Source organism: Bacillus rossius (genome assembly GCF_032445375.1).
Source record: "Bacillus rossius redtenbacheri isolate Brsri chromosome 4 unlocalized genomic scaffold, Brsri_v3 Brsri_v3_scf4_2, whole genome shotgun sequence".
Taxonomy (NCBI): domain Eukaryota; kingdom Metazoa; phylum Arthropoda; class Insecta; order Phasmatodea; family Bacillidae; genus Bacillus; species Bacillus rossius.
Genome location: NW_026962011.1, coordinates 25562770 through 25589561, shown reverse-complemented (window position 1 = coordinate 25589561; position 26792 = coordinate 25562770). Strand labels below are relative to the sequence as shown.

Below are 26792 nucleotides of genomic sequence, written 5' to 3'. Positions count from 1 at the left end.
TAAGGAAAACGGTCGAGATAAACTTGGGTCCGCGAAATACATGCCGAGTCGACGTGAGCAGCAATGAAGTAAAAAAGGTTTGGATATTGAAGCGAGTACAGAATGAATGATCGGTGGAACAAAATTGAAGGCTGCTCACGGACACACGTCTTGACCCGGCGTGGAGTGGTTGGAGACTGCCGAACATGGCCGCTCGCAAGGGAGGGAAACTTTCACCTACTTTGTGAGTCGACACCAAAAACTTATATTAACTTAATTTGCTCTATTATAAGCTAAAAACACATTCCAGGTGCCCAATTACAAGGTAGCACCTGGTAATTGGGTGCTTAAGAGGCCACTCCAGTGTTTCAGGGGCACTACACAACCCGCGTTAACCTCATAAGATTCAATGCTATTTTCATTTTGCTTATAACTTATTAACTAATATATTTCGAAATGATGCTTGCTTGATTTGTAAGACAACGATGCTCTTATCAAAGCCCCTTTCTTCAAAAATGTGCATAAATTATGGTTCAAACCTAGACAATACACTTATGCATATTAGTAAAGATTAGTATAAAACCATAATTTCTGCACGTTTTTGAAGAAAGGGGCTTTGATAAGAGCATCCTTGTCTTACAAATAAGCAAGCATCATTTCGAAATCTATATTGGTTAATAAGTTATAAGAAAAATTAAAATAGCATTGAATCTTATGAGGTTAATGCAGGTTGCGTAGTGCCCCTGAAACACTGGAGTGGCCTCTTAAGGCTTAAAAATTGTTTAAGAGTATTTAATTATTTGAATTGTGGCATCAAGTGGGCAACTGTAAATTTATTAACATATTGTCTCCTTGTGAACTGTATTAGTGGGATTTCTCCTAATCCGACTTGATCATTGTCACGGGCACTTCGCACGGAGAGGCTACGACGCACTTGTTTAATGTCTGGGAATTAATAATTGTGTCCTAGTGTCTTTTCCATTAATTGTTTTATGGGTTCGAGCCCCCGGGGTTCCGTGCCCTTAAGTTTCTTTGAGTCTATTGGGGTCACGCCCGAGGCGCTCGCCTGACTCATTCCCGCTGGGCTGGGGGTGCGCTCCAAAAATGGGATCGGGTACTAGCGGTGCGGAGCACGGGCTTAGAGGCCATGGTCGGGACGATGTCAGACTTGATCATTGTCACTGGCACTTTAATTAAGGCCAGTGGCCGCGGTGACTGTTAATGAGGTTCGTTGTCTGCTCCGTGCATGCGGTGCTCGCACGTAGTGGCTACGACGCACTTGTTTAATGCCTCTGAATTAATAATTGTGTCCTAGGGCCGTATTCCGACACAAAAATAAGGGTTTAGGTGTTGAATATGCAATACCTGTACCCTAACCATATTCCAAGTGCCTGATAGGACACGGCCAGTCCCTTATTTTTAGGGCACTGATTTTTGGTGTCCTATCTGTTGCCGATTTGATCCATAACTGTATATATATATTTTTTCCTTTTTAATGAACTTTAACGGAACTTTTACGATTATAATTTTCTTCCCCCCCCCCTAATATCTTAAAAAAACAGCAAACATAAATACTGCCAAAAATTCATCGTTTATTCTTGTACAACCAAAATTAAATATTTTATTTCACATTATAATTCCATAGTTAAAAAAAAATAAGCTAAAATTACGATGGATTCCACAAAGTACAACTGTTTATAGCCTCGCACAAGTCCTCGTTTATTAAAATGGCTGCCGATCTGATACCTTACAGGGGTTCAGTTAGGACATGTTTTGGAATACGACCCGAGAGTTAGGGTACGGCAGTTGCCCAACAAGGCACTGCATATGCGCTACCTTACTCAAACATCTTGGAATATCGCCCCTAGTGTCTCGTTCCTTAATTGTTTTATAGGGTCGAGCCCCTGGGGTTTCGTGCCCTTAAGTTTATTTGAGTCTAATGGGGTGATGCCCGAGGCGCTCGCCTGACTCATTCCCGCTGGGCTAGGAGTGCGCTCCGAAAACTGGATCTGGTACTAACGGTGCGGAGCATGGGCTTAGAGGCCATGGTCGGGACGACGTCAATGCATGCTACCCCTCCTGCATGGCTAACCCCTGCATGTTTAGAGCATATGGGCTTCGGCCTGATATGCACTTAGTCTCCCTCCCTAACCCGGAACCCTCCTCAACACACTTAGTTTTAGTTAGGTTAGGTTAAAAATTAAATAAATAAAAAAAAACCGGACGTGGTGAGGAAGCCACAGACCACACGATGTTCTTCATAATGAAGTACAACACAACTCTATCCTTAAGGAAGGAAAGTTTCCACTATTGAAATGTTTTAACTATTAGATCTTTGTTAGAGTTAAAAGCGTTTGATGAGAGAATATGACTGATTTAAAGAATAGATGGAGAGTACTACATGATAATTTTCACCACAGTTTCTACTTCGCTTTGGATAGCAAGTGATCTGATTGCTCCAAAAACATTACGGCAATATGTAATAGCAAAGTCTATTTATCTTACATATTACATAGGCTTTCAAATATGAAAATTTTTTAAAACTGTTGAAGATTTCTTAGTAGTCTCTTACAAAAAAGTATTCCATAACATTTTGAAGCATAGTTTTTTTACTATCTAAATGGTTAAAACGCGTGTTTTAAAAAACACTCTTTGTAATGTAAATTGCTATTCAATGTATAACTTAATTACCAAGGAAGCACCATTTAATTTTTTGTATGTGATTCAGGAAATGATAGTCACAAGGGTTGGTGACACTGAATAATATTTCTTTGTGTTTATGGTTATGGTATGTTTATATTTTTTTAGGTTAGGGGACATATTTTTAATATGCCACCTAAAAAAGGCGGAAGTTCATCGAAAGCAGCAACGAAAGGTAAAACAGACGAAGAAAAAGGTGCAGCTAAAGAAAAGAAGGGTGGCTCTGCCGTGAAGGTGATGATTTGTGTAATAAATTTTGGGCTATATATGAGCGTTTGTATATTGTTTATTTTGGATTTTCGCTACAAGAATTTACTTACAGTTGTCATATTTTCCAACATTATTTCCTACTTTTTAATACATGAAACTGAACTTTTATTAAGTGGTTCCCCCTTAAAAACCATTTAAAGTAGAGGTTAGGTTACGGTAGCCGCATGTGAAAAATAGTATTTTTGAATTGACATTGTGTGAAATTATTGTTAATGTTACCTGTAATGTGAATATAGTGACATAAATTTGGTTTGTGCTATAATAGTATTGTTTTCGACGAGAGATTGCCTTTATTTTTGTCACCTCCATACTGCTTCTTCATACTAGCTGCAACTTAATCCAGTAGTTCTCCAAATATCCTTAGGAATATAGCGTAGACCAGACTTTTTTTTTGCAAACTTGGTGACTTAAATTTCAATATGTTACGGCTGGAGCCAAGACTGTTTTCTACCCTAATTTGTTTTCCATTTCAAGAAAATAGTGAAGAATATGGGTGGCCCAGGTGGTTAGTGCTAATTTAGGTAATTATTGGACGTCGCGGCTTATTAGAACGGAAAGAAAAAAATATCGGAAAACATGGTTTTCACACACTACACACATCCATAAATTAATCCCAAGGGATGGTTTTGTAATTCCTACTAGTTTGTAAAAAAAAAAAAAAAATTGATATCTTGCATTACAATACCCGTGCTTTTACGCTGTTGCAGCCATTCCTTATTTACAGTGATAAAAAGGAATATATGTTTTCCATATACCTACAAGAGACATTCCTGAATTAACCCTACAAAGAAGGTTTTTTTAATTCCCACAGGTTTGTGAAGAAATAACAGTTTACAGCTTACATTACAATACTTATGTATTCACGCAATCGCCGACATTCATTGTGTATGTTTACCAGTATGGGTTTTTAAAAAAAATTTAGTCAATTTAGGTGTTGTAATAATGAAATTAGTTTAAATAATGACTGTATTGCAGTTGTAAGGAATAATTAATGCTTGAATTTCATGTTTTTTGTTTTATTAGAATAAGTAGTATGTAATTTTATTATGAAATGTTTGTTTTGTTACATAGCATTTAAAGTACGTACTATGTTGAGTGATCTTGTAACAAACGAATCTAATGAGATCATAAAATTTGAATTGAATTGTTAACATCGTTCATTTTCTGTAAGGAATACTTTCTGTGCACTGAATTAGCTGACACTTTGAATTTTGCAGTCTTTCCAGGGAATTCTTTTTACAGCTGTCGTATATTCTGTGTTTGTTATGTATGGTGTTTCTTGTATCCAAGTTTATTCCTGGATCCTGATGGCATGATCCTGTAGGCTTGATCCTGTGGTAGATGATACTTGCTGTTTTAGTTCAGTATGTCGAACGATCCTGATGGCATAATCCTGTTCGCTTGATTCTGTGGTACATGATACTTGCTGTTTTAATTCAGTACTTTGGATGATCCTGTACATAAAAAAAAAATTGTCTTATAATAATGAATTAGGATCATAAGTTGAATTTAATGGTTTTATTTTCAACCTACAATCATAATTCTATCTTACTTCACAATCATTTTATGTGCAGGATCTTCTGATGTTATTAGCTAACCTACCCTCACAAAAACTTTTGCTTTGTTTTTATCACTTCAACAATTTAAAAACCAACCTATATAAAAACAAGCCTTTTTTACATTACCTACTTCATTTTATAATTCACCTAACCGAATAAACTATTTCACCGAACATTGCAAACAACACACCTCTTGCCTAACACATCGAAACAAATGCACATGATACACAACTCCAAATCGCAAACATTTAACATTCTTTAAAAACCACTTATCTTTCTTCGCTTTAGGGCAACAATCGTTTCCGGTCAATATCTCTCTTGTTGATATTAAATTTATGCCAAAAAAATTTCATTCCTCCATTTTATTTTTTCTAAATCTCGATACATGAACCTTCGGTTTCCTGTTTTCTACAATGACACATTCTTTCTCTACACTTCACCATTATATTAATATAAATAAAGATGACCTTGCTTTTCTCTCATGACTTATTTCCATAAACATTCAATAAATTTCTTCATACCTACTTATTACTTATTGATTGTGTAGGTACTTATTTTTTTCACTTAGTAAACATCATTTATTTTACTTTTAAATTCACTCCTCGTTCTACAATCCCTCCAAAATTCACACTAACATTTGATTTTTTTTTTCATGGCGCAATCAAATATTGGTACTACTTCAGATACCTTCCTACTCTATATTCCTTCGTTCTGCAATACAGTTTATTGTCATTGACCGACTTCCATGACATCATACATTTCCCCTACTTTATTTCTGACCAATAGTAAGGCCGGTATCGTATTTTGAACGTGTCCCGTTTAGTTTCCTATTCGTACAAACGTCCCACGTGAACTTTTCGTAATTTTTTTCCATATTTATACATTATTATTGAAATTGTAATGAACTAAAAAAGTCATCATTTGAATTTTAAATAATTTTAATCTTGCATTTTAAACATGCATTCACATATTAGTAAGAAAATTAGACATATTTTTTATGTTGAATAAATAATCATGTACATAATTTTTTTCCTGATTTCTCAGTATTATAAAAATTTCTACAGTGTTTTTGAATGACAGTAAACTGTTTTTGATTAAACTATTTTCTGAGCTTCTTTACGTACTTAATGTTGTTTTCTACATTGATTTTGGAGTTTCAGGGTTAGTATTAGAGGAATATTTGATTTTATTAAATGTTTCATGCATGAGTAAATGCAAGTAAGAAAGTTACATAGCCTTGCATGCTAAAAAGAAAGTTGTGAATCCACTTTAAAGATAATATTGGCCTGTAATTCAGAGTTGTAGGTTTTTTTTACTATAAATTAAGTATTATTAACTTGGAGTAAAAATGAAGCTATCCTAACTTTTTAACATTAGCCATTTGCTAGGGATTGATAAAACATAAAGTGATTAATGTGTTAATATTTTTGTTTAAGAAAGGTGTTATCTGTTTTATCAGTTATTTAAATACAGTTCAGCTTTCTGCTCAAGTAAGGTGTTATTTGGTATATAGCTTCCTGTACTAATTTGCATGCTGGTTTGGTAGAACATAATTATTTTTTTTTCTTGGTAACTTTTAAGGTATTTATGTATTTACATAATATAATAAATATTTTCTAAGTATATTCATTCCAATTCCCATTACCATTCTGTGTTTACAAGACCCAATCAACATTTTGAAGTGATGAAACAGCAGGAAAATATTGCTTCGTTGATTTTATTATTAATATAAACCCCGCGTTTGGATACTAATACATTTATTTAAACTGTATGATAGTATGATAGTCATGTTATTTTACTGAACTTTGTGGTTGTAGCTATGGCTAGGAGGAAAACTATTAAGTACCTAAATTACTGAAGTACTGAAATATATGCTGTACTCAAATTACTGTAGCATTCAAATGGTGATCAGTGTTGCGTGTACTTTTCAAGGTGCGACACGTTCTGTGCGAGAAGCAGTCGAAAGTCCTGGAAGCACTCGAGAAACTGAAAGGAGGGATGAAGTTCCCCGATGTTGCGGCCCAGTACAGTGAAGACAAGGCGCGGCAAGGGGTAAAGTTTCAGTGTGTTATAAGCGGCTCGCACGGAGCCGTGATGGTAGACATCACATCTTCAGGTTCCATTCCATTTGCTTGTGTAAGCTCTGGCCAGCATTATTTAGGAGTGAAGAAGACTTAAGGGGCCCGCCTACCTGGCCACACACACGGTGCGCAGAGCTTCAGGAAAAACAACGCGATTTCAAACCTACTCAAGATATCCGAGTGGGGTATGTTTAATAAAAGCATTTAAGAGTTCGCTGAGGCCCGAAAAGTACTTTTAATTTTGGATCATGTTTTTAAACTGTATTTCTAGAAGAGTTAAAATGGCTGAAACGCATGTTTTCAGAGTAATTTTTAGGTGTAAAACGAGTGGTACAGATTCTTGAAAGCACTTAAGGGACTTGCATTACACCTTTATCTTCATTTCCCCGTAATATAAAAATACGGTCACCGCACTAGAAATACCATCGAGCATCGCGCTTATCATCCCGCCTCACTAACACACATACACCCCTGACGAGGCGGGCCCCTTAAGATTCAAGCTCAAACACTTAAGTGTTGGACCTATATTATTTTCTAGTCATTACTATTCTTTGAAGATTATTCCTTTAAATATTTCACAGAAGCTGTCCTGCATGTCGTGTTTCATCACAAATTTACACTAACAGGAAGTCCACATCTGGAAAGTCAGGAAGTTGAAATTGGTCAGGAAAAGTCAGGGAATTTCAGGGAATTTAATTTGAAACTTGGAAAAGTCATGGTAATTCCTTAGGAGAGTAATTTAAGGGGAAAATTTCATGCTCCGGTATGCCATCACCCAGACTTTGTACACATTTTTTGTTCAGATGGTGATAGTGCATACATACTGTAAAATGCCATATTGTAACTATCCTGTATGTTATTTTATATGTATATTTTTATAGGCATGTGCTTGTTATATGTAAATATTATAAGGAAGTGCAATTACACTAATAATTATTATGTACTGATATACATATACACATGCATACAGTTATACTATAGCTTGGCAGAATGAGGAATTTTGGTTCGGGAAAATTTTGAGCACGAAGCATTATTTCCTGCAGGAAATGGGATGGTATTGGGAATTACTTGAGGCTAGAAACTTCAAAAATTTCTTAAATTTTACAAAGGAAGAATTTTGATTTGATATTTTTGTTGTGTTACCCAAATCAAATGATTATCTCTTGATAGGGACAAGTAATGTTCACCATTTGCAATATTACATGAAATAAGGTTTTATTAATTTAATTTTATGATTGCTGTGAAGTTAAACAAAGTCTAAACTGCAAAATAGTGATAAAATTAGGTCATACACTTTTAATCCTATTTGTTTACTCCTTTTAAGTATTTATAATGGCCACATCCATTTGGCAATATTACAAACATTTACAGTGAATTTTGACTTGAACTTTGGTAAAATAATCTCGCTACTGTTCCACACAGTTAGCTACCCCCATCCACGCTCCCTGACTAGGCAGTTTCTCCATAAAAAGGAAACGTCTCCATCCAAATGCCGGGAGCGGGCAAAAGTAAATAGCAGAGTTATAAAAATTTAAGTCTGCCCGATTAGCAGTGAGATATGAAAAGTAAGTCCAAGCCAACAATTTATTTAAATCCATGAAATTTATTTTACCAGGCGCTAACACGTGAACAAATACACGAACATGGCAATGTACAAAGCACGTATCATACTATGCTTATCGCATGTTTAAGAAATATTGCCTATTGGGCTAGTGTGAACGACACCTCATGGTAAAAATTAATTTTTATTCTAAGTGACTCACTGTTAAATTTTTTTTTTTTAGTTTGTTCTTTATTTTGATAATAGAAACCATGTGTGCCGAGATAATGCTTACTCTTACCTAATTAAAATAAACCCTTCTCTGAAGTGTTGTGAGTATGGTGATGTGCTACAGGGGGACCTTGGCTGGATGACCCGGGGCTCCATGGTGGGGCCCTTTCAGGAAGCAGCGTTCGCCTTGCCCGTGTCAACGGTTGCCAGCCCTGTGTACACCGATCCCCCCGTGAAGACCAAGTTTGGCTACCACATAATTATGGTGGAAGGAAAGAAGTGATTGCTTTTATAATTAATTCTTGAACTACTTATATAGGTAATATTCTTATCTGTGTACATTTGTAAATTAAGTGGACTGTGAATTATGTTCATAAAAATTTCTGTAACTAAACTGAACTATGATTTTTTCCCCAACTTATCATTATCTATTATGGACGAATACTTCTTTACGTTTTGTAAATGTAAAGGAGATGACTTTCTCATTATTCTCGTTAGATATTTTATAGTAATGGTAAGGATGATCAGAAATCATTGTTGCATAATGGAGTTGACAAAATGTTTTGATATAGGGTTAGAAGAAGAGATAAGTGTCTTATGAAGTAATTGTGATAAGATTAGTGAAAAACTTTGTTTTGGAATTTATAACACATTTCATTAAAAGTTCTTTTAAGCAGTTCAGCTAAACAAACTTGAAAATGCTGCTACATAACAAATAAAATCCTAATAGTAATAAGTAAAGGTAAAACAAATATGGATGTATCAATTTTGATGTATATCCTAACATATTTAAGTGTTAAGGAAATACTGTATACTGTATTGTTGTAAAGTATTTATATTTTAATTAATATATTTGTATATTCTAAACAATATTTTATCTTTAATGCTTACACTTTATTTAATCAAAAGTATATTATATATATAGGCATATACTACTTCAATCATGGTTCATTATAATTACGTGCTATTAATATCTATAATTATATTTTACTTTAGGAATGAGGTTTCTGTCTGTGAAAATTTTTCAAATTTTAAGAAATAAGATACAAGTCAAATGTTGTACACAACAACATTTTCAGACAAATGCTTCAAAAGCTTTTAAAGTATATTCTAACTAGGAAGTTGTAAAGAAGTATGCTTTAAGAAGCAGCAACGGAAAATAAAAATTTGGGTACAAAATTTTTTTTAATCATCTACATAGTTGTAAAATCTGTTAACATTCTTTTATAACTTTTTTAACACGTCATGAGCCCGTGGAACCTGCAGATCCACAATTTAACGAATCCTCTCTGGCGACACTCGAGCATTCATTTGCAGCAGTGGTGTTGATTCCTGGAAAGTGCTCGCTGTCTCTGAGGGGTGTGAGGGGCGAGGGGGGGGGAGACCCCCGGCTACACACGCAGGCCGGGTGTGATGTAGCGCACGTACTGCAGCAGGGCGTCATTCTCCTCGCACACGAAGGGCTTGCGGTGGTGGCAGGCCACGTCGTGCCAGTGCACGCCGTCGCCGTAGAAGTTGTTGAGCATGGCCAGGCAGCTCTCCGGCGCGCCGCCCTGCTGGGCCTCGCGGTTGTCCGGCTGCGGCAGCTTCAGCCTGCGGGCGGATTCAGCTGAGCACAACACTGTTTAGGGTATGACGCTTGCCCGCCCTCTCTATATTAAATATCACGTTACTTTATATCATAATTAAACCCAAAACAAGTTTTAATAAGCTCAGAAGCAATTCAGGGAAAAAGGTATTTCGGCAGTAGGCCTACTCACGTAATATGCGGCGAGGAATCTGTGCGACATCGTAGGTTATAAACAAAGCGACGAACAATAGAATAATTCATTAAAGCAACCAACCATCTTCGCCCTTTATTTTTTACGTTGCTATAATCTCACATACATACTTGGGGATATAATAGTAAATATGGACGAGTTATGTACACAAATGGATATTTTTCTTTCGCCACAGCTGAACATTTACATTGGGACGCCATCTTGTGACCGGCGATCTACCAAATATATTAATATTTTATAAGAGTATAAATTAAGTTGTGAAATTAAGTTTAAATACTTTTTAATACATAGGATTGAATATATATGTATGTACATATAATTATTTATGCCACGTTTATCTTTTCTTTTTAATTATTAATATCTAGTTTATACTTCCACCACCAGGGCAGGGAAATTTCAGCAAAATTTATGCACGCGCATCTCAGTCCTTCCAAAGGGGAGTTAGTTCGCCCCTCCCTTCCTTTCTCTTCATTCCCGCGCTTTCTCCCTATATAAAGGGAAGGTCATCCACCTGAAGGAGTTGATCGGCCCGACGGCCAGTGAGGCTGGAAACCGCCCACTGACCACAAGTAGGATTCAGGGTCCCGCCTAGTCAGGGTTGTAGTAGTGTTTGTGAGGCGGAATGATAAGTGTGATTCTCGCTGGTGCTTCTAGAACAGTATCGCATCCAAGCACAAGGCTGTGTGGACTGGCACGCATTCGTCTCATCGTGCATAGGCCAACGGTAAGATTACATGACATATGGTTGAGAAATGAAGATAAAGGTGGTATAATGTAAGTCTCTGGAGTGCTATTTAAGAATGTGTACCAGATATTTCATGCCTAAAAATTATTTTGAAAACTTGCATATTGGCCTTTTTCACTCTTAAAAAAGATTTTATAAACAAAATTCAGAAACAGAACTACTCATCTACCCTCAGCTCATTTTTATTTACTTATTTTTTATTTTTAACATGCTTATAAACAGTTAAGGCTAGTTAACTTCAGATATACGCACAACTTAAATACAGATACACAATAAACAAAACATAAGACTGACTGACAGTACTAACCAAAAAAAAAAATTGGGACTATGAGGTGGGCACTGCAATGTAGGACAGGCACTACATACATGCAGGCAAGGTCCACAAGAGAGTCATCACTTGCATGCAGGCATCACTCATAAGTCAGGCACCACAATACAAAAAAGACACAAGATGCCACAACTAAAGTCAAAACAAAATAACACATAGACACAAGAAAACAAAAAATACTTGAGTAATGTGTAATATTAATACAGTAGAACCTCACATATCCGACCATGGCGGGACCGGGCCATGGTCGGAATGGCCAAAAGGTCGGATATCCTTAGGAGCAAAAAAATATATATATACCCCTTTCCCAGCTATACAGTATGTATAGTAATACAACTTTATTTGTAAAAAATGTTACTGTATACATTTAAAACATTTACTTTTGTTAAATTATAAATGAGAAGATGAATACAATGTAAGCATACCTTATTTAAAGGATTCAGTAATGTATTTTTAGTTTCAGTTTTGCCTAATTTTGATTTTGCGGAAGTGTCTCTCCACTTTTTTTTTGCCCACAATACATTATGTTACGTTAAAAAAAAAAAACATAGGACAGTACAAGATTATAGTACGAGCACATTCTACACCAACAATCACGGCTGAACTGACAGTTTGAGACACGGAAACATGTAGATGCGTCACATTTTCAAGTCTGAACAGGCTCGCCAACCACGCAGACTAGGTCGGATATCCGGAGGAGTCGGTTGTGGGAAGGTCGGATATGAGGGGTCCTACTGTATTACATATGAGATATGATATCTGAAAACAAAGAACATTGATACCTATGGTATGTCTTCCAACCGTGAAAACCAGGAAAATAGCGTGGATTTGACGTGACCAAGGAAAAACAGTTTATTTTATTTCTATATAATTTCAGGAATGTTCAACTGTGTATAATGTTTTCCTCTTTACGGTAGGCGAGACCTGGCCTCTTTAATTTTTTCCCTTTCCACGCCACCAGACCAACAGTGAATGTCTTCGTGAGCGAACGCACAATGCTAGAATTACAGTAGCACGGCAGTACAACATGTGGGATACTATGAAACAGAAAAATATCTGGCCTTTATCCCCCTTATGCAGCTGCGGGTGATGGTTATCTAAACAGCTAAGGCAGTTATCTTTTCCCCTGGGTTGACAAAAATGTACCTTTACAGCACACAAAAAAAAATTCACCAATTACCACACACACAGCACTGTGTGCATCCTTCGTAGCATTCCATCCCATCCGCTCACGCGAGCAATAACAAAGTGATGTATGTACTGTGCGATTCATATCATAGCTAGTTGGTGAGGTCTGAGCTTTCTGTGATGCATTCATCTCAACACGTATTTTATAAGTGCTCTTTTTTATAATGTAGTACAATATTATTTATATGAGGAATAAACTATTTCTTAATGCTTTAATTTTTGCCAAACCAGTGTCATTTAATTGTAACAGAAGCTACAGTTTTATAAAAAAAAATTGATTACATCAATGTCTTAAACATTATTTTGTAAGAAAAACAAAATCAGCAGGCATGTAGTACACATCAGAACATGGCGTAATGTAAAAATAAAGTAGTTAGTGTTGTATTTGTAAAACAATTTATACTAAAAACAACTGGTTTTATTGAATTTTGGGTGTTAAATAATAAATAATGTTTTGGAGATTAGAGTAGGTTTTTTTTTAAAATTACATTTGTATCATGACTTAACTTGCATTTCAGTGTTATTTCAATTTACCATAAAAACTTGTCCCTCACAATGACTTCAAACATGAAGTGTCGATGAGATTCGTTGATTCACTCACCCTCCGGACTCGCTCCAGTCGTTCTGAGCGCGGTCCGTCGTCGGAGACAGTTTGCGCAGATCTGCCGTCCAGAACCAGCCGTTCACAGGGAGGGGCTGCAGGTCCGGGCGGTCACAGCCGTTGAAGTCGCACAGCCGCCCGCTCGTCCACACGTACTTCACGTTTCCTGGGGAACACGTGACATTCACCTAGTTGTTTGCTGCCAGTACACGCAATCAGTAGCATACGCACAAATTTTTCATTTCAGGGGGTTAAAACCTCTGTCTGCTTTTTTTTTTTATGGAAATTATAGATTTTTTTTAGTGTTTTGTAGGGGGGAATAACTCCCCCCACTCTTTTTTTTATCCTGCATACGCCCCTCTACACAGTGTTCAAGCTAAAGTGAAATTTTTGACAAGTACTTCAGAAAACATTCAGATTTTGAAAACTGGTGCGTTAAAGTACTTTTTTGAGAAAATCCCCACTTAAGAACATTTCCTGCATTTTAAATTAAAAAAAAAAAAAAAAAAAATAGTACTTGACTTATTAAGGCTAATACATACAGTTTTGCCCACTTATGAAGTTTTCATTCTCAGTAAGTCTTAAATTTTGAAATAGACCTATCTTGAGAAACTCCTTAACAAGGCTTTACTTTATATTATAAAATCAACCAATAATTTATCTATTATATGAAACTAGCCAGTCTGTTGTTGCACAAATTTTTTTTGTGTTTTTTTTTGTTTTGTTTTTATTACATCACAATATACATGTCAAATTCTGAATGTTTTCTTAGGCACCTGTCAAAAATAGTGTCACCTTATCTTGAAAATTGTGTACAAAGCTTGAGTGTCACTCTTACTGGCTGTGGGACCTAAATATAAATTTACAGGAATAGACTTTAAATAGTAGTGACAATGACAGGAAAATTAAATAACTAACATGTTACGTGGGAATAAATCATAATTTTTAGGAATAAAGAACACAATTTTTTTTTATTAATTAAGGTAGTTAATGATAAAACTTATCTATCCTATTATTTATATTGCGAAACTTTCAAATATTTAAACTGCTTAAAAAATGTGCTCATAATATTTTTTTTGTAAGAATGCATAATTATTTTTCTTCAAATTAACTCAGTAAAAATAAATAATAGTTGTAAAATAAAAATGATTACAAAACATTTTTTGATTATTATAAAATTAATTAAATAATTTTTTATTTTAACATAGCAAGAAAGAATTTAATGCTCATCAAAACATTGCACATCAGAGTTACAAGAAAATGTTACTTGATATGAGAGTTTATAAAGTAAGCGAATGTTTTTGGTACTTTTCATGCTCAACCAATAGTTTGGCATATGAGCTATACTACTCTGTATTATTGAAAAATGTGTACAAATTATTCTGGTTAACTGATAAGTTTCAGAATTGTTTAACCAAGCTTTCTTCAGATTACAAAAGACCAAAAAGTCCTGGAATAAATGTCAACCATGTGGAAAGTCACAAAATAGTAACTTCAAGCTGTCTTTTCCTAATCTTATGTTTTTTTTTGATGCCTCACTTCAATTCATAGTACCACTTTAAATTTAAATAAATAGTTTAAAACTGAGTACTTAAATCACGTGGAAATTATTTTTGAAAATGTAGCTTGATAAAAATCTTCATACTTTTGGTGAATAGAAGATCTATTTCATATTATGTTTTATTTTTTTATACAGAAATGTGTCAATTAACAGAGTAAATGTGGACCGCGGCGACCTCGCATAAGCATAATCTCTGATGTCATGTGAAGAATAAGAGAATTTTGGTTTTCAGTTAGCCCAATGGTATGGTTTCTCAGATGGTGTTTTTCCAGCTTCTCTTCAGTGTAGATTCTTTCACGTCACTCCATGATCAGCCCAACGAGTAAATGGAACCTTTGAGGTTAATTTTTTACGCTTTCGACAAAGTTACATCATTTTCTAGGCCCTTGAGCAAATGTTTCAACAGTATTTGCCGGTAATGGCACTTTCAGGGTGACTCGGATGATTCTGAACCTCAGTTAATCGAGACTCTATAGCAGTCAATAACAATGTGATATAAAAAACTTATAAGCAAATTTAATTTAAACATTATGGAAGATTCCTGAGATTGGTTCACCAGGTGTTAGTAGACGACATTGTTACCACAGATGCACTGCAATTTACCGTAATCACTCGCGTAATGTCCGCAGTAATTTGACCACATTTTTGGCCAAAAAAATGGGGTGCGGACATTATGCGAGTTTTAAATTTTTTCTTTTAAAGATATATAAATAAAGGGTGCGGACATTACGCGAGTGAATACGGTAAACAACTGGAACGTCAGCTCAAGCTGTTGGGACAGTCGACTCCGGTTTACCTTCGACGATGCGCCTCTTGATGAAGTCGTTCTCGGTGCTCGTCTCCAGGCTCACCAGGTCCATGCAGCGCTTGCGGCAGAAGTTGCGCCCGCCGAGCCAGTCCACTTCCATGCCCGCGGTGCGAGCGTCCTTCCACGAGTAGAAGTAGCCCTTCCCGTCCAACTTCTCGTGGATCACCCCTGCGAAGCATTTCCATGTCAATGGCTTAGAATGAAAACCTCGTATCTCAAATTTTTGGACGAAAATACGTTTTTTTTATGTTTTTGGCTGGAAAACCTCGTATCTCACAAAATGTTTGGCTGAAAGAAATAAAATGTGCATCCTACTGCTTTCTATCGGGGAAAAAAAGAAACCACGTATATCGGTAGCACGGTTTTTTTGTCTCTGCTGTAAAATTTGCATTTTATGAGATACAAGGTTTTCATTCTAAGCCATCGATTGTGTGTCTGTGTGTCACTTGTACCTTTTAAGTCCAGTTTCATTATTGTTTTGATATTTAAGAATTTTCATTTAAATATTTGTGCGTACTGGTTTACATATCATCACTTGAGACTAGATTTTACGGTTTCATTTTTAGTCCAATTTCGTTTTGAAAACAGAGGATTCCGGTGTTGTTTTTATTTTTATAAAAAGCGGTTTTGTAATACTTGCTCCACCAAAATAATGGTAAAATTTATATGCTGCATTTTTACAATAAGAAATAAATTCGGAACAATTAAAATAAATTAGCGAGCATCTGTGGTTTGAGTGATCCAATAAGAAATGCACAATGAAACCAAATTAAATTAATTTTTTTGATACATGAAGCTTTGGTACAATTTTTTGTCTGGAAATAATGGCATTCTTTGAATTTCAAACATTACTTTTTTTTTTTAATTTGAATTAAGTTTAAGTTTAATACTACTTAATTCCATGACATAAATTGCAGTTTGGTGCTACGTTGTGTATTAACTCAAATTTCGGTTTTATGCAATGTTTTGACATGCTTGTCAGTGTTATTTTGGTTTTATCGCAATTCATCATGTAATCTTGTCCCGAGTTATCGATTAAGAAACAACACCGCGTATGTGACAAAAGGGCAAATTTTTCAGGAGAGCTTAATAACGTTAAGCGCCACGCTGGAACTAAATGATAGCCGTGTTAGAAAAAAAGACCATAGCAGCACATTCTGTTGAATTTTCGGCGAATTCACTTTGTGAGAAGACGCTAAATGCTTAGGTACATTGCCATGGGGAAACAAAAAACTAATACAAAAATGTCACTTTTTAGGCGGTGTTGTTTCTTAAGCAACGATATAAGGAAGTACCTACTCATTTTAAAAGGCTAGATTAACTTCCAATGAAGTTATTAAAACACTAATGAATATAAATTTCTACATCAACGTAAAAAAAAAAATTATTTGCCAAAATTTATGCACTTGATAGCTCTCAATACACAAAATTACTAATTCAAGCAGTAAATCTCAACTCAGTTGTAAATATCATACTTAGTGTTTGTTTTTCCTCTTAAAGGAATGATTTGAACTTTTTAAAAATTTATTTTCTCCACCTAGTTTCCTTTTAAAGTTTGTCAAAAACTGAGCAGGTTGGTTCCAAGTTGGTTATTTTTTACCATGTTTTACTTCCTTAAAACAAATAGCAATGCTGAAATAGTAGTTTTTTAGTCAGGCATGATAAACTAAAATGTGATTAATACAGTAGACCTACCTAATAGTTGATAATAAATACTAGTTGTGAATAAGTTTGTGTTGTAGATAAAAAAATTTGCTGGGCTAAAAATTTTTGATTAATTAAAATGCTTCTAATTAAATAAAATCTACTATAAAGCTTTTACGGTTAGTCTTTGAATAAAAAATTCTGAAAATAATTTTTGTAAAAAAAATTTGATTTTTTATACATCTGTAAATTGATAGGACTACAGCAGTTCATTGTGTCTGGGTAAGAAATGTCCCTATGAATTCTAAAAACACTATTTACGTTATTATACCTACACAATTTTATGGTCTTATTTTTAGGTAGGTAATTGAAATGTTTTGGACATGAGAATTGGGTGTTTTTTTAACTAGATATTATTTTTAACTTTATTTAGTAGTTCTTAATACCAAATTTTAATTCAATAATTTTAATTGTATGTTCTTGCTTTTTTTCCAGTAAATCAAATTTGTAATTAGAATGTCTAAGACACATGTGTATTTGCATGCATTTGTACATTTGAATAGCACCATCAACAGTAAGTAGAGTAAAATTAAATAATAAAAGAGTAAAATGTATTTCCCCCTCCTCCAACAATTTGATGGGGTGCAAACCAACAGTTTGGTACAACATTCATGCTGAACTAATATTTATTTAATCTTGTGTATTAAAATATTACAATTTTGTAATTTCAGGTAATATTTAATTTGAATGCTGCTTAATTCGTATTGTGATTTAACTTGAATATCTGTACTAAATGATGTATTTATATGCATTTTGGTGTTTTTTTGGTTCTACTATAAAACATTTACTAGTTATCACATTTAGGGTCATTAACAAGACATGTAAAGTGGTGATAACAAGATGACACTATAAAAATTCAAAGCTAACTCATAAAATCCTACTGAAACAATTTGTGCCTTACATTTTTTTATTTTGTGCTTGAGTAATTATAATTAAAATTGTGAATAATTTTTAATAAAATTTTTGGCTACATGAAAGCATGTAATGTTTTAAGAAATTGAAATCATTTTATCAGTAAGTATGCAGTTACAAAATGATGATTTAAAATATTTAAATATTGCTTTCATACGGAGTGTTTTCTGTGTTAGAGTTATTCAGGTAAGCAGGTATGTACTCACTTTGTGCACACAGCGTGGGAACTGGTGGCTCCAAAATCCGGCCAGCTGGTTTCGGCGGACTTGCAAACTGAGCTCGAACTAAGAAATTGGTGAGAACCAGTGATAAAATCACAGGTCCCAGTAATACTGATGATAATTTCTCCATGGTCGTTCCTGCAGCTTGCTACCCGAGTTGAACAGCAGACGTAAAGGTAAGTTTGCTCTCGGCCCACAATATTTATACACAACCTCAATAATATTTACAGCTATGTCCCATTTCAGAGAATTTCAACATTCCTAACTTGAGTGAAAGTTGCCCTCAAGCCAGGGAAACAACACACCACCTGAGTGTTTATAGATGTAGGCTGCAGGATGATTGTCTAGAACCTCTCAACCCCCCTCCCCTTCAACCTGTTCCACTAAAAACACTGACCACCCTATCTCTCCCTTCCCCCCCCCCCCCCCTTTTCCCCTCAACACACCCATAAGCAGCCAATCGTGTAGTGATTTAAAATGTTACTTCAGAATCTTATCTTTTAAGTGCAGGGCCACATGTTAAAAGATACTTCAGAGAACTTACAAAAGCCATTATTCCAAACACATCAAGGGGAATTCTTCAAAGTAAAAAATGGTTAATGTATTGTGTTAAGGAATTTTTGGTGCCATAAATTTTACTTAGGCGTTTCAAATAAATACTAATACGATATTTTTCGTACATATAAATGTAATTAGTGGTCAGAAATGTTCAAGTGCGGGAGAAACCAACATATTGTAAAGGCATGGAGAAAATAATGAAGAAAATGTTCTGCTTTTTTTAATTAAAGATTTTGAAAGACGGCTACTGATAGTTAAAATAATTGTATTTATTTTAATTTCTTAAATAGTATTGTTTATCCGACACGAAGCAGTTAAAACAATTTCTAAATTATGTACCGATAAACAGATTACATTATTGTTTTGATTTGTGATGTACATGGATGACAACCAAAACAGCTGACTGGCAATGATCATCTGTGCACTGTGCGTCTGTGATACAGCGGAAAGCTGTGGAATTGATAATACTTTACAAAATGTGTGTAAATGCTTCTTGTGACCAAGATCCTGGTCTTATTTCACAGTAATTATGTGCCGCTTAAATCAATTTCCACAATAGTATGGCTGAAATAAGTAACTTGTGTCGTTTGTGTGCTGTGAAAAGTGACAGTGTCGTCGGGATTTTTGACGATGAAGGTTATAAATTGTGTTTAGAAATGAAAATCACGAAGTATTTGCAGATAGAGGTGAGACAGATACAGTGTTGATTATTATCGCGATTACTTTACAATTTTTATCTGCAATAAGTTTACAAATCGAATTGTAGCCGGAGACGCTGCACGTCGTGATTGAAAATCACTAATAGAGTAGATTGTAGTCTTTGATACAGCCTTAATATCTGTTCGTATATTTTCATGCAAAAGGTTACTTCAAAGTTAAATAATGCATTAGTCCTCATGAATGAGTGTTTCTAGGCTGAAGTTCATATTTAAGCGAGTTTCCCCTTTTGAGGTCATTATTTTATTGTTACGTTTACAATTTTTAGACTGTTTAATCATATTCAGTTTCATGGTAATTGTTCCGTATCACATATTCAATTTTATCCCTTGAGCCTAATGGCATGATCCTGTGGTAGGTACATCATGATGCTTGTTGTTTTAATTTAGTACGTGTAAAGAACCTGGCCAAACAAACACTCTAAATTACAATACAAACAAAATGTCAGGTCTTGTGGGAATTCTTTCATTCGTATTCAAATTACAATCATAATTCATTGTTATATTGTTATGGTGTGAACAGTCCCGTCTCTCTGTTTGCCTCTGTTTGCGGCATCAAGGACTGCAAATAGTGAGGCAAGGAGAGGCAGCCGGAATCAACTGCAGTGACTCTGCACCACCAGAGAAGGATGCACATTTCTCGAGGGTGTGCTGGACACTCTCCGCGCTATTGTCAGTCAGCTGCCTGCCGAAACGTGACCAACCTTCTTTGAAGTACAGACCAGGCCTACAGAAGATTTAATGTCTTATGAGTACGTTACGTAATGTAAGCAAGACGTGAGTTGACAGGCACTTCATCGTAGACTCGTCCGCAGGCAGTGATAGCCATGGAGCGAGGAACCACTACAAGAGCACGGTTTTGCAACAGATGGGGCTGTTCGGCGGTGACATGCACGGACTTGATGACATACCTACAGTGGACACAGCACAACAGAGTCGACTGCCATGTTTTACCAGAAAAACCAGTTTCAGCCTGAGTTCCCGATTGTGCGTTTCCCAGAGGAAGTTCCCAAGGTGTCCAAGGTAACCATTCCAGGAGTGCCAGCTTATCGCGGAGAAGGGCAGCGGGAGGACGAGTTCACAGCAGTTTCACCCGGGGCTGCACAGCTATCTTCAGGACAGCGCCCAGACTGGGAGAACAGGCGGAACGAGTGCTGGGTTACGGGACTGCAGAGTTGCGGTGCAAACCCGGACCAGTGAAAACACGGCAGGGCACCACATTCTCTGGGCAGTTGCCGGACAAGAGCAAAAACTAAGGCACGTTGCGACTAAGCTATTGCCACAGCCATCGGCGGCATCTTGCACCAATAAACTCGAGCCTTGAAGTAACATTTATTACTATAAATATTTTCCTGTTAAAAGTATGGGAGTAATATTTCTTATTCGAAGAACATGACTGTTTCAGAACTCATAGTCCAAGTTGAACTTGGACTGACCACATGTCTGAAGTGCCATTTTGTGTTCACAAGTTGTAAATATTGTATTTTAAATTCTATTCATTAGTAATTGTTAACTTAACGTAGCTTTTAGTGTCTCGTAGATCAAAATAGTATCCATACTTTGAGCTGGTATATTACTGTTGTAAGAACTCACAATTCCAAGTTTTCAGGCAAAAGTGCCGTAAATGCTATTTTAAACAGAATGGCTAAAAATAACATTGTGGAATTAATAGTTTCAATGTAACCTCAGTTAGGGAAGAGCCAGCATTGTTATTATTTCTTGTTTTATATTTCTTACTATTCTTTCATCATTCTCCCCTTTTCATTACAGTGCCTCATATGAAGTATTCACAGTACGCTGACACCTCACATACGAGTTTCCTCGTACAACACTGCACATCGGTTTATGAAGTATTCTTTAAAAGAGGTTATTTTGTTTTCGATCGTAACACAATTCGTGAGTATGGTAATATGTAATAAATTATTTTGCTTACTTGAACCCTTGCATGTAGGTACTGTCATTTCTTATAATCCAACGTTGTAACGAAGGCAGTTGAGAAGTTAGGAGGAATATATTATGCATTCATCATTCTCATCACCGTTACACACGAATACCAGCAATCACACCACCCAACAATATAACAAGTTTTTTTTTGACCAGTACTTAACTAAACAAGCATCATGTACCACAGGATCAACGTATGCAGGATCATGCCATCAGGATCAAGGGATGAACTTGGATATGTGATACAGAATTTTTAGTTAATACTCCACTCCTACTCATACCAAAACAACTATTTTCACTCCTAAACTTACACTATCATTAGTTTATTTTCACGACAATATACATTTATTTCACCGTTATCAATATTACATACTATAATTTAATTCATTCCTCCATTCAAATCCGTTATCATTGGCCAACTTCAATGCTGTCATAGCTTTCCCCTACATTTTTTTGACCTTACACACACGCTGCTTACAAGTTTCAAGATGAAGATATGACTTGGCAATTATATTGGCTACATCATGTTTTGGTTTCAATTTCTTTCAGAAAAAAAAATTAATTATATTTTTGACGTAGTCTTTCAAAATTCCTAAAATGGTTACTTAGATATTTGTCAGATAGGTAACTAAAATAAGGTAAATTTTTTCTGAAAGATACTAAAACTATACCTTTTCATCATTAATGACCCCAATTTCGACGAAATAAGTTTGTTTAAAAATTTTGATTTTGACAACGAAAGTTACTGGTATTGAATAGCATCCCAAAGGTATCAAAAACATTTAGACTCTCGTATCAAACAATAAAATAAATTAATCATGTTTAAGTAGGTAGCTAGCCTATTGGTATGCATTAACAATTAATAACTTTAACTTAAAAGAGTCTTTTGACTTAAAATAAGTAGGGTACATAGCAGCACATCACACTGTGCATTGTGATGCCCTGTGCATTGTGAAACACAATTGTTTTCTGGTTGCTACAAGTTTTTCCATCGTAAATTTGTATGCATTTGTACAGTTTATTGTTAGGAAAAAAAAAGAAGTCCTTTGCAAAGAGAAGCTTGGGTCATTTGAGTAAAAGTTTTGTATCACATATTCAAGTCTATCCCTTGATCCTAATGGCATTAACCTGAATACATTTATTTTGTGGTACATGATGCTTGCTGTTTTAATTTAGTGTATCGAAAGATCCTGGATACAACAAAAATTGTGATGTAAAAGAGTCTAATGTTTGTATTATCAGATCAAATAAAAGTCAAAAAATTAATTTTCTTTTACTTTGTATCATTGTTTGTATTGTAATATTTTTGTTATGTCCATGATCTTTTTGATTTTTTTAAATCTAAACAGCAACATTGATCATACAGGCTCATGCCATCAGGATAAAGGGATAAATTTGTATATGTGATACGGAACAATTACCGTCATTTGTACTGTAACCTTTATTTCTTATATTGTGTTTTGAATGAATGTTCACAGGTATTTCAGTAATTAGTACCATGTCTGCTCCTAATGGCAACAAATATTTGAAAATATTGGTATTTTTTTTTGTTGTGTTTACATATTTTTGTCTGTGTGTTCCTTATTGTGTTGACTATCATTTCAATGTATGTTGTTCACAGTCAAGTGACGTCGAGGTGAAATGTTTGGGTAGTCACGACTGGTGCGCAGGTGGAGCGGAACGACCCCCTGCCGAAGGGCGTGTGCCTGTCGTGCTGCTCCAAGCTGGCCCACTGCTGCCACTTCCACGAGACCTCGCTGCAGGCCCAGCTGACGCTGCAGATGATCTTCCCGGAGCAGAAGCCGGGGACCGGGGTGGACCCGGACCTCTTCGGGCTCACCCCGCGGGGGAACGGCGCCGGCCGGGATGCGGAGGAAGACCTGGGGTTGGACCTGGACCAGGAGAGCAGCATGTCTCTGGAGGTGGTTTGAAAGATCACCCGACTCGCTACAACCCATTCGGTCCGTTCCGAACACTTGGAAACTATTCATCTGTTGAAAACAATGATGCTGTAGATGAGTGATGGGTCAAACCCCAATTTTCACGAATCTGAATCTTCAATTTGAATCCCCAATAGCACCTTAAATATACCCTTCGAATTTGAATCTAGGTCTTAAAGTTGAAGAATAAAATAGTGCACAAAAAAAAAATTAACTATGGTGTTGAAACATTCTACTCTGTAAATGATTTTTTCACAAAGTTTCGAGAATCAATACTTTTATAATTTTGTTCAAATGATTATATGTTAAATTACAATATCATAGGGAATGGTATCACGATGGGTATAATGAAAAAAATTACCTAGTGAAATTGAAAAGTTATTAGGTTTGAATTTTTTAATTTACTTTAGTTCCTTCAATATTTTTCTTCAAATTTTTTTTCTCAAATGTTGAATCCTTCAAATACTAATCACATATTGAATATAAATAGTTGGAGACTTTAATAGTACAAGTGAATATTTTGCTAAATTTTTTTAACTGATAATTTTTGTAATAGACACTTGAGACTAATTTTATACCAGTTGTGTAGCAAACATACTGGTAACTTCTAGAAGGTATAGATACTTGCTTGTTTACCCGACAGTACTGTCTTACCATTTGTTAATGTTCTGGATAACTGCGTAGAACCTGTCAATGATCAGTGTTAAGTTGGGCAGTATTTGTGAATATGAAATTATGATTGATTGTTTAGCCAAAACATTTTGTGCATGACTACATTGGCAAAATTGAGTGAGGTAGTAGATTGAGTGGTAAGGTACTGAGCTTACATTCTCATTCTTTTTCGCTATTCTGATTTTGGTTTCCAATTCTTTCCGAAAACTTTACCAGGAAAATTCTGGGATAGTTCTGCACTAAAGGCCATGACCCCTTCCCTACCATTCCTGTTCTGTGACTGTCTCTTAATGATTTGTGTCGTAGACAATACGTTGAGCCTAAGTAAGGGATGAAGTGGGAAACAATTGACAAAAATTAAAGAACACAAATAAAACTTTGATTATCTGCATGTTATGTCATGAACATGATGTATTTTGCACACCATAAGTCTACCAGGAATTAGTATGTAATGTTTTGAATAAAATGTGAGATTATATCAGAAAAATAAAATTCACAATTAAAACTTTTTAGTATTTAATCAAAAACTAATACGGAACTTTCTGAAACTGTGATATGAATCAGACCATTATTTATTGTTGTCATTCCATTGTTGCTCAGACAATTGTTTATTATTATCATTCCATTGTTGCTTAAACCATTGTTTATTGTTATCATTCCATTGTTGCTGAAAAACTTTGACAAATATTCTTTAGTGCTAGTTGCCAATAATGGAATCCTCTCCAATATTATTCATATCATTCATCTCAAATTACACAAACTTGGGCCATGTTCAGATTGGTCAGTTCTTAATTTTGTAATTTTTGGTGTGGTAGGTTTCAAGTAGCATGCATTCACAATCTCAACAATAAGGTTAAAATTAAAAATTTTAAAAATATGTGAAATAGCTAGAATATGAAAATATTGTGTTATTTTACTAATGACCTTCATTTATGAAATGCCTCAAACAAAATTCATGCAACTTCACATCCAATGGTTTTTATTTAAACAAACAGTTGTCAAAACTAATTTAAGCTTATTTTTGCAGTAATGTTGATATCATCACAGCATTTTTCAGCAATTTATTTATTTTACTTATATTTTGACACATTTCTGGGGTATATTATGCAAGTCAAACACAGTACACTGTAGCGTGTAAAAAATTTATTATGCATTTATTAACTGTAGATTCAACCTCTTTGTTAGGAAAATTACAAAAATAATCTCTTTGTAAAAGCTACCTAGAAGTGATTGGATATTTTGCACTTCAAAAGATGTTACCTAGAGCTTTGTATGAGATGATGTGATTGGTCAGTAGTCTAGGAACTTAAATTCAATCTTAGAGGGCTAAATTAACTGGCCTGTGTTGTGTAGTTTTTAATCACTTTATGAGATTAATTTAATCATGCATAGTTGTTGTTCTGTTTTCAGTTTAAGGAAGATAATGGGAATTCAGGGCTTCCAACGTATGTGGAGTGTGTCCTTTCGGACACTCTTAGTAAGTAACTGACTAATTTAATATCCTATTGTTAAAATTTTTTATTGTTTTACCTTAGTGTATTTTATTACCAACCATGCTAAAATTTTTAATACTTTCACATAATGCTGTTTATGCATATTAATTTATTTAGTATGGTCAGCGCAGGGGCGTTCCTGGGGGGGGGGGACGAGCGGGACCGGACCCCTCCCCCCCCCCCCCCAGAGCTACAAATATTTTAATATTAAATTCAATTTCATGATAAACAACAAAAATTAAACGCAGTAAATTAAAAATATTTCCGATACTCACAATTAAAGAATGTTAGAGTAAACTGACTTCATAAAACTGACTTTTATGAAGTTACGGCCAGTATTTTTAAATAGCCTAAATCAGCAATATTGAACACATATTTTTCAAAATTTTCCCGGGGGAGGACCCCCGGACCCCCCGCCTAGCTGGGAGGTATTCCATACCCCCCAGAACCCCCGGAAAGGCCCTAGCCTTCTGCCTGACCCTCCCCCCCCCCCCCCCCACAAAGCAAAATCCTGGGCACGCCACTGGGTCAGCGTGTATCACGTAAGCTAATGTAAGTAAAGCAGCTGTATAATAATTTTTACCAGGAATTTTATTATAAATGTGCTTTAGGTTTGTTAATTTTTTTTTTTTGAGTTTGCTACCGTTGGCATTAAGTTGTGCTGCTTCAAATTTCTGTTATTTACTATATTTATTAAAATAGAGCACTCTTAATATTATCAAAGTACGTTGTGAATGTAAATAAAATATGTTGGTATTTTATTAACTTGTTTATGTCTACATAGGAATATAATATTCATTATAAATTTGATTAATGATTGTCATTAGTAAATTAAAAAGGTAAATTGAAGTGAACATTTAGTTGCGTAAGTGATGTACATTTATTTTATATATAATAATATAATTTAATATATAATAATTTTTTATATACAGTAAAAGTCCGTTATAACGTAAATTTATAACGGCGCCAAACGTTTATGTTATAGCGAATTTTCGTTATAGCCAAAATTTAAAAAAAAAAAAAGTCTTATTTTTGTAGCATTTTTAAAATATATTTTCTCGCTTGTTTTTACTATGGAAATTCACAACAAAAGTAAAGGAAATATACATAAAACTTAATAAAATAACATTTTTAAGCTATATCAGCACTTGCCGACTGCGAAATATGAGACCGCGTGGCCGTGATTAGGCCGTCACGCATCGTGGCTAAGTGCACAGCTGTTTGTTTACATGGATGGGCGGGCGGGGTCACGCAAGGTCA

At 35.2% G+C, this 26792-nt stretch overlaps 3 protein-coding genes across 4 annotated transcripts in view; 2 read left to right on the top strand and 1 right to left on the bottom strand.

Moving 5' to 3' along the window:
- The first annotated feature begins 2742 nt into the window (after nt 1–2742).
- On the top strand, nt 2743–8754 carry LOC134542384 (peptidyl-prolyl cis-trans isomerase NIMA-interacting 4). The gene is made up of 3 exons (XM_063386573.1): nt 2743–2913; nt 6441–6560; nt 8485–8754. The coding sequence occupies exons 1-3, from the start codon at nt 2809–2811 to the stop codon at nt 8641–8643; spliced, it is 384 nt and encodes a 127-aa protein (XP_063242643.1). The 5' UTR covers nt 2743–2808; the 3' UTR covers nt 8644–8754.
- Nucleotides 8755–9526: 772 nt separating this feature from the next.
- LOC134542383 (uncharacterized) lies at nt 9527–19124 on the bottom strand. The gene is made up of 4 exons (XM_063386572.1): nt 18195–19124; nt 15361–15540; nt 13004–13169; nt 9527–9953 (listed from the first exon to the last, which is right to left on the bottom strand). Exons 1-4 carry the CDS (start codon nt 18337–18339, stop codon nt 9752–9754), a joined length of 693 nt encoding a protein of 230 aa, XP_063242642.1. The 5' UTR covers nt 18340–19124; the 3' UTR covers nt 9527–9751.
- Nucleotides 19125–19153: 29 nt separating this feature from the next.
- LOC134542381 (gastrula zinc finger protein XlCGF26.1-like) overlaps nt 19154–26792 on the top strand; it is a 32887-nt gene continuing 25248 nt past the window's right edge. The window contains exons 1-3 of one of the 2 annotated variants that reach the window (XM_063386569.1): nt 19154–19453; nt 23098–23349; nt 25450–25516. In XM_063386569.1, coding sequence (XP_063242639.1) covers nt 19328–19453; nt 23098–23349; nt 25450–25516 — 445 coding nt within the window. In that variant the 5' untranslated portion in view covers nt 19154–19327. Of the gene's footprint in view, nt 19454–23080; nt 23350–25449; nt 25517–26792 lie in introns of both variants that reach the window. The other variant, XM_063386570.1, reaches the window with a different exon arrangement.

What these genes read in the sequence shown, in the direction of transcription:
- LOC134542383 (XM_063386572.1), bottom strand. Translation starts at nt 18,339, where the DNA reads ATGGAGAAATTATCATCAGTATTACTGGGACCTGTGATTTTATCACTG. An exon ending in CAAGAGGCGCATCGTCGAAG is followed by an intron (nt 13,170 to 15,360) that starts GTAAACCGGAGT and finishes CGTGTTCCCCAG; the next exon opens with GAAACGTGAAGTACGTGTGG. An exon ending in GACTGGAGCGAGTCCGGAGG is followed by an intron (nt 9,954 to 13,003) that starts GTGAGTGAATCA and finishes ATCCGCCCGCAG; the next exon opens with GCTGAAGCTGCCGCAGCCGG.
- LOC134542384 (XM_063386573.1), top strand. Translation starts at nt 2,809, where the DNA reads ATGCCACCTAAAAAAGGCGGAAGTTCATCGAAAGCAGCAACGAAAGGT. An exon ending in AGGGTGGCTCTGCCGTGAAG is followed by an intron (nt 2,914 to 6,440) that starts GTGATGATTTGT and finishes GTACTTTTCAAG; the next exon opens with GTGCGACACGTTCTGTGCGA. An exon ending in AAGACAAGGCGCGGCAAGGG is followed by an intron (nt 6,561 to 8,484) that starts GTAAAGTTTCAG and finishes GATGTGCTACAG; the next exon opens with GGGGACCTTGGCTGGATGAC.